Source organism: Camelus bactrianus, chromosome 24, assembly GCF_048773025.1.
Source record: "Camelus bactrianus isolate YW-2024 breed Bactrian camel chromosome 24, ASM4877302v1, whole genome shotgun sequence".
Classification (NCBI taxonomy): Eukaryota; Metazoa; Chordata; class Mammalia; order Artiodactyla; family Camelidae; genus Camelus; species Camelus bactrianus.
In genome coordinates this window covers 9,609,303-9,621,620 of record NC_133562.1, presented here as the reverse complement: position 1 = coordinate 9,621,620, position 12,318 = coordinate 9,609,303, and the positions used below count along the sequence as shown (strand labels likewise).

Genomic DNA, 12,318 nt, shown 5'->3' with positions numbered 1-12,318 from the left:
ACACCGCACTCTTGTGGTCACTAGGCTAGTGAGAATGAAAGGGAACACATCTGGCACCGTGCTTGGCAGAGAACAGATACTACGGTAGCTTGTCCTTCTTTACCCTCAGTTCCCATTTCAAAATACAAGCAGATAGCTCCTAGGTATACAATGTACATCCTCCCCGGACGCTGCCTCCTCCTCCTCCCCTCGCCCCCAACACATCCACAAAAACCTTTCAAGGTGGATCTCTCTGCTCTTGCTGTGAGGAGAGTTTTCCTATCACTCATAATCTGCCCCCTAGTAACAGTGCACAGAATTGTCTAAATGAGGCAAAATGAGATATTTCATACTTTCAATATATGGGAACCACGGGGTAGTATTTAAGTACCTTAAAGCTGTTTAGAAGAAAAAGATTAACATTTCGTAACTGCAGCTGCTTCATTCACTTAAAACGTCACGCAGTCATTTTAATAAGAAACTTTAAAATCTGAGAATACACAAAGATGTAATGTACACTACAGCGAATAGAACCAATATTTTATAATAAGTTTAAATGGAGTATAATCTATAAAAATACTGAATCACTATATTGTACACCTGAAACTAATATAACATTGTAAATCAACTACATTTCAATAAAAAAAAATCTGAAAATAACAAAGCAAGAAGTATGGAGATCAGCAAGCACCATATCTTGATCAAAAACTAAAGAAAATAAACTTGACTCTAAGACTTTCTCCATCCCTCTCTCATACAAAGTAGTCCAAGAAACAGCACAGCATACGAAGTTTTTTTTTCACGAAATACATTCTCATGTTGCTAAAAACAAACCTATATGAGACTGTGGGACCAGTAAGTCTTTCAAATCTATCCTCTGAAAAGCCCTGATGAAACTGCAGCTTGAAATCTGACTTGTATGCTTTAAAAATAAAATGTTCTGGATAAAGCTAAGAAGTCTCCATTTGCAGATTTTAAAAAACTGATTTAAAAGTAAAATGTCTTTGCGAAAAGTTTATAGTTGTGAGATACCTGCTTTGCCATCAAGCATGCGGAAGCTCCCACCGGTAGAAACCACCATTCCTTTAGGTCTGAAAACTTCAGACGTCTGTATCCCACCCTCTCATTTCTTTACAGTCGCACTCAGCCACAGCTGCACATGGGTCCTCTAACTCCCACCAAACGACCGGGTCTAAAACAGCGCGCAGCATATGGCCCGTTAACATTTACAAATAAGCCGCTAATCAACATCCTTGCGTCCTGTCAACACTCAAAGGGCAAATCACAATCTTCCTAAACCAGAAACAGATGCTTCTGGTCCCCAAAGAAACTGAAGGCTCCTCCCACACCCGCGAGAAAGCTACCAGGTTTCAGTTTTGCTTCATTTAAAAGATGAACAATTATGCACACGTGTGCTTCCCCCCCCCCCTTACGTACACTTAAAATCCCTCCATTTTCTGCTTCCCTCAAGTTAGAGAAAACCATCATAAATACGCTCGCTTGAGAGGCATTAGCAACTCATTTTGGAGACTGTTTCACAAGACAGGCAGAGAGGTGAGCGAGCGAAGTTCGACTGAGTTTTTTTTTTTTTTTAATTCCTGCACGGCCAGGCAGTCACGCATATCTGTTTTCAAACAAAGGCGTTTGGAATGCACAATGATGCAAAGTAACGCGAGGCACAAGAAACAGACACGATGCAGCTGGTGTGGTCCATGTCACAAAGGCTGTTCCGGCAGCACGCGAGCCGGAGTCACAACCCTGCAAGTCCCAGGCTCGCTGCTGCCTCAAATCGCATCCGGTTCCAGGTCTCAAAGCCAACAAGCTCCAGAACCGGCGGCTGGGGGCGGGGTGCGGGGTGGCCCAAGAGGGAGAATCGGACAAAGACCGGGCGCCCCTCTTGCAGGGCGAGGCCCGGAGAAAGTGAGGGGGGACTGCGGCAGCAGGGAGGACGCGCGGGGAAAGACCACCGAGCAGGGGTGGGGGGAGGGAAGGGGAGATGTGGCAAAGGCGCAAGGCTGCCGGCTGCAGCTCAGGCCGAGGGACGCGACCCGGGGAGCGGGGATGGGGACAGGGATTAGTGTCCGACGGGAGGGGGAGGGGGCTTCTGGGACCGGCCGCAGAGGGAAGCGCCCGGGCCGGGGCGGGGGAGCGGGGCGCGTCGATCACCTGTATTGTTTGAAAAGCTGGTCCGACTCCCTAAAGCCGTTGTTGAGCAGCATGTTGATGCCGGCCAGGGCCAGCTCCGCGTCCTGCAGGGGTGCCGCCGCTGCCGCCGCCGCGGCCGAGTCTCCGTCGTCCCGCCGCCGCGGCCGCTGCTGCTCCGAGCCGGCCATGGGCGCCCGAGGCTGTGCGCAGGAGCCAGGCGAGGTAGGGTGGCAGCCGCTGCGGCCCCCGCGCGCGCCCGGAGCCCCGCTCTACCTGCCCCGAGCTCGGCGGAGCGGGCGCGGGGGAGGGGCGCGGCGAGCGGGCGGGGCGCGGAGGGAGGAGCTGGGGCCGGGCTGCAGCGCGGCGGGGGATGTGGGCGCCCGGCCGCCGCCTCCCGCCGCCGCGGGGATTACTCAGCAGCCGTCCGCCCGCCCGCTCCCTCCGAGACGCCCGGCTCGCGCCGCCACCGGAGCGGAATCCGTTTCCGGGTATCTCTAACTGAGCGGAGCCGGGCCCGAGTCCCCGCTGCCCCTGCTTCCTGCAGCCCGGGGCCCTGGCCCTCACACCGAGCCCCTCGCCCGGCGCCCGGGGCCAGCGCGCCGAGCCTGCTCCAACACGCGCGAGGCCCCTAGGCCCGGCCCTCGACTTCCTCCTCCAAAAGGGCCGGACCCGCGGCGGCGCGGGGAAGCTGAAGAGGACGAGCGGGTTCGGAGAGAGGACGCGGAACTCGGGCTGAGCCGCAGCGAGAGCGCGCGGTGCTTTTTCCCCCGCGTGCTTTAAACCCCACGCAGCCGGCGCGCGCGTGCCCCAACTTCATACTCTCCCTGGGGCCGCCCACTAGCCTGTGGCAGCCAATCCCCGAGGATGTGGGCGGTGGGGGCGGGGCCCCGGGCACCTGCCCCGCAGCTGCCGCGAGCCCCGCGTTGAAGAGCTCCTGGGTCCGGCACCCACCCTCCCCGGCCCGCCACCAACATTTGCGCGATGTGTTCTCCTCTAACCCTTACAATTATACTTTCATACCTATGAAACAAAAATAAGTGTAAAGCTGTGGGTTCTATATGACTGAAAGTCAGTAAAACGCCAAAGATGTCTGAATTTACTGTCAAAATTCTAATGATGGGCTGGTGGTGGATCAGTGGGTAGTATTATGGAGACAAACACTCTGTAAATCAATTTTTGTATTTTCCCATAAATTTATTTTTCTCACCTTTATTTTAGAAAAATCACTATATATGTTGCTGCAGTAAAGATTATGTTCTTAATGTCAAATTAAACCACCGTTCTTAAATCATTGTAGTTCTTAAAGTGCACTTCATTAAATTCAATCTGAAGACACTTTGCCAAAGCATATAGCACTGAAATTGTTTTTTTAAAAAGCGATATTCAGGTTTCGAGATTACCCATGAATTTTAAATCTCATCTCTAGCATTATAGTAGGATCAGTAAGATACATGATCACAGAAAATATTACACAATAATGTAATTTCATCATATAAGTTGCTATCATTTATTTTGTGATTTTTTTCCATCCCTTACATAAATATCTAAATCCATACAGTAGTCCCAACAGTCATCTATACAAATGTAAGAATAATTTGAATTGTTGTCACTGCTTGGCTGTCATGTGTAACTGTTACACAGCCATGCTAATTCTTGAGTACATCTGGAGCCACAAATCAGAATAGCAAAAGAAGCCAGAAAGTGGATGATTCTCGGCCCTGGGAAACAATACTTTGTAACGGACGAATCATTGCCTTCATGTGATCTGAGAAGGATCTGACAAGTTGACCAATTTTTTTTTTAAGTCCAAGCACTCTGGGATTTAAAATAGTGTTCTTTTCAAACATCAGCATTGCCATAGGTTATAGGTTCCACTGAGCCAGCACTGAGTGTCAGATCCCCAGTGACAGAGGTGCTTATGTGTTCTGTAATAAACTTCTGTGTATGTATATGTGTGTGTTTTGATGAGCAGTGCCCTCTAACAGTACAGTACAGTCTTAGGGACTAGACTGGCCATGTGGCTCACATGGGCCTCTTGCCAGAGAGGAACCCCTGGCCATACATCGTGTGGTCACTGGAGCTGACAATATGCCCAGCGCTTGCAAGCTGCTTGAACTTTGGCTCTGCAGAACGATCCGCTCCCAAAGTCCTGAAACAATCTAGTCAACAAGGGAAGGAAGCCAAGAGGGCAATACTTAGCAGACAGCCTGTACCCCTCCAACTGAAGAAGGTAGCCAGACCCAGTTCTCTCTGCCCCTGTTACTTGAGGAGGGGGGGAAATGTCAAGGTATTGTTAGCACCATTAACATTGTTAACAAGTTGTACCTGGGCCCCTGCAGCTGCGAATGGGGGGAGGGGTGAGCAAAATCAAAGCCATGTTTGTGGGGCTAGTTCCCTCAAGAACCTAGCACAATCGGTTACCCAGACTCAGTGAAATTAAACTGTTGAAAGATTGGGACAAGGTCCAGTGCAACAGCCTAGCACCCCTTAATAGGGGAGGGGTGATATGGATAGAGGATAACTTTGCCATATAATATACACCAGAATATGCCAAGTTGGGTTTAACCAGATACCAAAACAATTAGATTAGTAGCAGCAGTGTAAGTGGACATTTTCAATTATTTGCTCTGTGATGAGGGATACAAAGAGGATTCAAAATGGGCTCCACGATCCTGGAGGGAGACAACACGTGGACCAGTAATTAGAGTTGTTGCAGCTGTAGCTGGCGCTGACATCTGCCCAAGGTTCACTTAGCAGGTGGGGAATTAAGGCTGATTGTGTTTTCTTTACTGGCTAATAATGGCAGCTAATGATGCACATTTAAGAGGCCATGGTGCATATTACCTACAAAAGGAAACAAAATCTAGATGACTAACATGTTAGGGCACCATGCACTTGAAACTGGGAGATTCTCAGCACCCTCCTGCAGAACCAGTGCAGTCTTCAGTGCCCTTGACTTCAGCCTAATAGGATTTACCCAAATGTTTCCTTTGGAAGGAGAGAGGGGAGAGGAGAGAAGGAGAGAGGAAAAGAAAAGAAAAAGGTTCTCAAGGGAAGGAAAGAACTTACTCCCTTTCTTTAGACGTCTTGTGGTTATTGTCAGTATTTCGTGGTTCCTCATGAGATTTCATTATGAAAATGAAACTCCAAGTTCAAGTTATCAGTGAAAACTTTTAGACGTCTGTATTATAATTACACGGTAATTTTTTTAAATAAGATGCCTTGGTTGCAAGGAGCAGAAAAACCTGACCCAAATTGGCTCAAGATAGCAAATGTATTGATTCATGAAGGGGGTCTCCCAGGGCGGCAACACTATGACTAGGACCCAGTTTCTTCATCTCTCCACCTCTCAGCTCTGCCCTTTTGATGTTTGGTGACTCTGATCTCAGACAGGCCCTCCTCTCCTGGTCCCAGAACAGTTAGAAGCTCCCATGGCTGCCTGCTTGCCTCTTCACATCCAGTAGGAAGGCACTGCTTCTCCAGAGCTTAGCTAAAAATCCCCTGACTGAACCACATTGACTTTGGCCTGATTGTGGTCAGGTGCTCATTTCTGAACCAATTAGTGTGAGCAGGGACTTGGGGTGGCTCAGTATGACTGGATTAAGCCAACCAGAGCCTGCTCCAGGGCCTGGGAGGTGGAACCAGTTCCACCCAAACTCCTTGGCTAGGAAATTCCAGACCTATTAGGAAAAGAGAGGTAGGAAATGGATGTCAGAGAGACAACAAACACTCCTACCCTTGTCTTCCTAAACACGTTTTGGGATTGGGGGATTATTATTTTAAATGCCTTCAGAGGCTACGCTACTTTAAGAAAATCTTGCTTGTGCTTCAGTTATGTTAAAATTCTTTAATGCTAATAACAATGCCTTAGGTTTTGCTTTTTTTTTTTCCTTAAGGTATTTTTCTGCACTACCAATCGAAATAAATACAAGTTCCAGAATGTCTGGAACTCTAAAAAGGAGGAGAACAGGAAAATTAATGTCCCTACACTTTCTTGCTCTATAGAGGGAGAGGCTGTCTCTGGTTTCAAGGTCTGGGTCTGCTGAGTCCTAGGGGCAGGAAGCAGATGAGCTCTGGTCCCATGGATGAGGAGAGGAAAGGTGCCAAAAGCTATGGGAGGGTCCATGCAGTGCATTGGTGGGTTTTCTTCTGGATTATCTAAAGCCAAACAGATCTTGACTAATTTCTATCCAGAAGCCCCATTCAAGAAACTTATTTTCTTTCTCTTCATGTAATTTTACCTATTTCTTACTAACAATCCTGGTATTATTATGCTAAAATATTAAACCTTTTCTACACTAACTGACAGCAAATGGCATGGCTCAGTTGTCTGTAACCACTAGGCTTCTCCTCTGACTGTATGAAGAAGGAGGGGACACCTTTCCGTTCACATAACCACGCGCGTGAATCTGTTTTAAGTGGGAGCAGCAGCAGCCCGTCTCTAGCTTCCCAGGGCAGGTTTGTTTCTAAATCACAAAGCGTAGTCAGATTCCCTAGGACTGTCTAGAGCACATAGCAGATGCTCTGTCTCCATTGCATGATGAGGGTGAGCTACCACGGGGGGGGGGTGAGTTGGAAGTGCAGGGGGAGGGAGATTGGGCCAGGAATTCAAACCATAGACTATGATTTGGGTTCTGCAACGCATTACCTTTGTGACCTGGGACGATTTGACATAACCTCTTTCAGCCTCAGTTCCCCATTTATGATAATGAAGACAATCAGTACCTTCAAGGCAAGCAGCTGAAATCGCAAGTTATTACCTGAATCCATACAATTATTATTCTAATACCAATGAAAGCTAGTGGATCCTTCTGTTCTTATATTTACTTGTCAACAGCATTATTTTTTTCCCAACAGTATTACCTTGAAATATCCACCTACAAGAAAATCTGTACAATTAAATAACCAAATGCATCATATGGAGATAGTTAATTTAAATCATTTCTAATGTAAATGACATGTTTGCTATTATTAATGCATCCTGAGGAAGAAGTGAAGATTTTCAGAGTGTATAAAAAATATAAAGTAAAAATGTCTAGGTTTTAGAGTTCTTCAGTTGGATCTGAATGGTTTCTACTTTAATAATCCATTAATATGTTTTTGACACTGCCTGAAGGGTTGGACAAGGAAATCAATAATATTTAGTATGGACATTTAAAAAATGCATCTTCTATGTCCTGTGTGAGTAACATGTTTGCAGTCAGCTATGGTTGGTTTATCTTTGCAAGAAGAGACACCTTGCTAATATCAAATAATGCCTTATTCATTTAATCACTTGTGTTTTGCTCTGGGGTTAAATTAGCAATCTAGGTGTCCTGACTCAGCACCACTGAATTCCCCGTAGTAACTTAAAGAACTAGTTGAAAAAGTTTTCTGTCAGTGCAGGTAATCCACACAGGAATCACCTGTGCAAGCATGTGGACATCGCAGAGTGGAGAGTCCTGACAGTCTGGTTTTTCGCAGGGCACACTCACTGAGTGTTCTGTGTTCTCACAGAACAGGGGTGAGTGCCGGCAATGTTTAGACAGATATTACAAGGCTTCTTATCACTACAGATGAAACGTGTAGCCAGATACACATCCCTAGTTCAATATGGTCAGGATCATAACAGACCTCTACATAGACAAACGGCATAGTTTGTCAGAATCCATTTAATTCCTAGATCTACTCCTTAAATGGTTATAACAGATGTATACCTTATGAACAGATATTCACTGGTTTCCTGCTAATTTGTTCATTCTTTACACCTTTAGAGTTAACATATGGACCACAGAGAACACCTGAACCCCCACTTAACAGCTAATCCTTGATTTCTGAGCCCCAGAATATTATGACCCAGTTTGAGTTCCCCCATCCCCTCATTAATCATGGATGGGAGCGAATCACTATTTTTTGATTACTTTCACATGTATCTTCAAACGATGATCTATCAAAACTGAAGATATCTTTAAAAACATGCATACAATTTTGAAGATGATTCCGGAAAAGAAATCAGAAAGACGAAAAAAAACACTTTAAAAAAAGCATTTGTAGTTTCCCAAGGTATACAAAGGAGAAAATACTCACTATAGTGGGTAATACTGGATATTTGTTTTAAAAGATGCCATTAAACAAGCTCGCTTCCCTACGGAGGGTACACGTACACACACACACACACACAAAATTTATTTTGAAAATCTTCTATGGTTAGATAACAGTGATGGCTGCACAATTCTGCAAGTACACTAAAAACTACTGACTTGTACACTGTTGGTGGTGAATTTTATGGTACGTAAATCATACCTCATTAAAGCTGTTAATTTTAAATTTAAAAAAATCATTCTAAACGAGAGTGAAAAACAATGGGAGAAGAGAGATCATGGTTTGATTCTTCGATTTCATACATCTGGGGCAGAACATAAAAGTTTACTATTAAAGTCTCATCCTGAAGGGCGTCCATAAATCAGGAATGGCTGTTGGCTGCCATCACCACATCCCTGGTGCTGGGTTAAGACTTTACACCTGTTGTTGCACTTAATTCTCAAAGTAACCCTGCAAAGTGGGCTTTATCCCAAGTTTACAGATGTGAAAATCAATACAAACAAGTTGGATGATTTTCCCAAGGCCACGCAGCCAGTAAGGGTCCAAGTGAGGTTTAAATATAAGTCTCGTTGCAAAGAGTGGGCAAGTCTTGTGGTTAAAGTAAAACCCAGTACCTATGGGAGGCCTGACTGAGGGGGCGCACGCACACGCACGCGCACACATACATCCTTGAGAGTTCCACGTGGCCATCCTCATCAGCTCTTCCTGCCAGTAATAATATCACTTACATTTAAAAAGGTGTATTGAAGACAGGCAAATACATGACCTCATCTGTGATGTCCCTAAAACCGGGGAGGACCCCAGGTATCCGCAGTTTACTGAGATGCCCAGGTGAGTCTAATGTCAGGAAGCAGCCCCAGGGTATACCTTGTATACCCTGGCAAGCAGAGCAGCGACTGTTCCTCTTTGTGCACATTTCTTCCCCGTGGCGTGTGTTTCAGAAACACCGCAGGACTGCAAGAGTGGAAGCGGAACTTAGTGTATGATTTTGGTACTAAATCACTTTTACATCCTTGGATATGAACATTTGTGTTATTAAATTGAGGACAGGTGTGTATTCAGACCTTTAAGACAAAAGAAATTTCATGTCATATCTTAAGAAATCCCATGCGTTCTCTGGGCTAGAGGTTTATACATCCGGAGTGGAAAGACACACTCCGCAGAGGGTAACCAGTCAGAAGAAGACGGGCCCTCATTAGGAGGAAAGGAGGATGTGGACACCGAGAAATCACTTAAATCCCAACTCTTGACGTTTATTTTTAAATGTGGTTGTAAAATAAGACTCAGAACATTCAGCTGTGTCATGGCTAAAAATACACATTTCTTCACTTCTCCTCACCCCCTTCAGCCTGCCATCTCCTCTAAGACAAAAGCAGTGAAAATGGGGGGATAACTGTGAGGTGGAAAAGGGAAAATGAGAACCAGTTTGCATCCACCGAGAGGGAACTGGTCTCCAGGTACCCCAGGGACTAGCTTCTTCACTCCCTAAACCAGGGCAAAGAACAACAGCTTTCTGGGCTCAGGACCAATCTTCTTTCCTCGACCTTTCTGAAAGGAAACCACCTTAGGGGGTGCTGTCCCCCTCACCTCTGCCCAGAAGCAAGGTTATGGTTTCCACCCCCACCACCCCGCCCCGCCATGCTTACCCGGGGAACAAATGGCTGTGTGTAAATAAAAACCGCTTTCATTCCTCCAGATTTAACAATTCTTTTGTTTTCCTTTGTTCGATTCAGTCATTCAAGCAAATTGAAAAACTGTTTGCCTGTGAAGAGCTCTTTTTCATACCAATGCTCCCAGGTACACTTGTGATTCACTCCAAGAAGGATGTATTATATAAATTGCAGCTTGTGCCAGATGCTTTCTGAGATGACTTAATTACCGGATACATCAGAAAGACTAACACAGTTTACTTATAACAAAGGCCAATTCAGTTCAACAGTGCCAGCCACTGTGTGCTAGGTGTGCCGGAAAACAAAGCTGAAGAAGATACAGCCCCTGAATCTGAGAATCTTCTAGGCTAATAGGTGAGACAGACACACCAACAGATAATCTAACACAAAATGATCTTAAGATAGAGGTGTATGCTGGGTGCTGTGGGAGCACAGGGGAGAGCTATCAGTCCACCTGGGGGTTCATAGACGGCTTCCTGTGAGAGATTAGATAACTGAGCTGAGTCCGGAAGAGGTAGAAAAATGTATCCCAGGCAGAGGGGCCAGGATGAGCGACGGCACAGCCACGTGAAACAGCAGGAATCCCCCAACAGTGCCGCTGTTGCAGCGTGTGGACTATGAGGCAGGAATGGGCAAGGGATGAGGGTGGGGGGGTGGGTAGGAGTCAGGGCACGAGGGCTTTCTATGCCTTGCTGAGGAATGTACGGGCAATGCGGAGCCAGAAAGGAATTTAGGCATGAGAATGACATCACTGACTTTATGTGAAGGGCTCATTTAACGTGAAGGAGACTAGAGACTTAGAAGAGGCGACTGCAGAAAAGCAGGGTACTTGTGACTCGCTGGTGTGTGAAACGGTCAGGTCTCTGTCTGTTGCACGTGGCCAAAACCAAATCAAACAGGCTTCAGTGCAAAAGGGGCAGCCTGAGGCTTGAGCTCAGGCAACTGTAGAGCTGGGTACAGGTGCTCACTCAGTGACACCAAGACTGCTTCTCCGTACAGGCTGACCTTTATCTCTCCAGCGAGGGAGAGCAGGTAACAGGACAAGTCTTCACTCTGTAGGACTGTCCGGTACGTTGCAGGAGTCTGCCTCTCAAGGCCAAAAGCACCTACCAAGCATTGTAGCAACCCAGAATTCCTCATACACTAAAAAAAAGTCCTGAGAGCGGTACCAACCTTGACCCATCGCCCTGGGGTATAAGCAATGCGAGGCCCCTGTTTGCCAGATTTGCATTTTCTCTACCACCACCAGCCCTTACAACTCTAAATCGCTGCTGGTCAAGTCAGTCTCTACTGCCTTTGAGCTAGTCACCAACACTAGAGACCTCAAGTTGTAGTCTTTAAATCTAGATCCCGCTCCCCTCTTTTAGGTTTCTTCTGTCAGCACTGGTCTCCACGCTTGCCCGTTCCCAGAGGGAGAGAGACCTTCTCTCTCCAGTTTCTACCACAGCCATTGTCAAGGATGGCTCTGACTGGCGCCGCTCAACTCACATGGCGATCCCTGACCTGGCGCTGGAGGATGGAACGCTCTGATTGGCCAGCCTCGGTCACGTGGGGAGGCAGCCAGGAGGGTGGGGCGCCCTGGCTATCTGCTTCATGCTAATGACCTCATTTCAACTTGATTATCTCTGCAAACACCCTATGGCCAAATAAGGCCACATGTTGAGGTACAGGAGGGTAAGGACTTCAACATACAAATTGGGGGTGGGGGGATACAGTTCAAGCCACTACAAGCATCACCCCCCTCTACTATTTTGGAGGCGTGGCTGGTGGTGTATAGTCTCAGGAGAGGCAGTGATGTTAGGCCATGGGATAGAGGGAGGCGGCTGCCACCGGGGCAGGGAGATGGGGGCCACTGTTTTGGCCAACTAGTGCTACTGCTCTCACTGCCTGCTCTGTGAGACCCACTCTCCAGTCTCTGAAAGCTCTTAATTGTACACCCAGTAAACTCCTTTCTGGCTTAAGAAATCTAGAGTACAGTCCTGCAGCTTGCAACCAAAAATCTGATGCTCAAATACTGCATTGAAATTGGAACGAGTATTGCATTGGACCTGAGTTCTGTGCCTCCCCAGATTTGCTGGGACCCTTCTGCCTGCCGGGACCAGCAGCTAGCTTCACACTGTGGCCTCCTCTCTGCCACTGTCTGCAGAGGCAGCCTCCCCGAGGGGCAGGGCAGAGGCCAGCTCTGGCACAGCGGCCGCTGTGCCCACCACAGGAGCAGCAGAGGCTCTGCAGCCCAGATCCAGGTTCCTGAGGAAACTGGGGTTTGGTGGCACGTGGCCAGCCTGGTCTTGTCTCCACCTGCATTTGCTTCCACATCCTCCCTGACCCAATTCCTCTCCCCTGACTCTTCCCTTCTGGAACAGTCTTACACCTTAGGCTTTGCCTTCAGGCTCTGCTTTCTTTCCATTCTGATTCCCAAAGGCCTTGCATGAAGCCTTGGGCT

At 47.2% G+C, this 12,318-nt stretch overlaps 1 protein-coding gene across 1 annotated transcript in view; it reads right to left on the bottom strand.

Moving 5' to 3' along the window:
* Window positions 1-3,210, bottom strand: part of TTC39C (tetratricopeptide repeat domain 39C) — an 83,379-nt gene extending 80,169 nt beyond the window's left edge. The window contains exon 1 of the mRNA XM_074352173.1: window positions 2,146-3,210. Within this exon, the coding sequence (XP_074208274.1) occupies window positions 2,146-2,312 (167 nt within the window). The 5' untranslated portion in view covers window positions 2,313-3,210. The remainder of the gene's footprint in view (window positions 1-2,145) is intronic.
* Window positions 3,211-12,318: the final 9,108 nt, after the last annotated feature.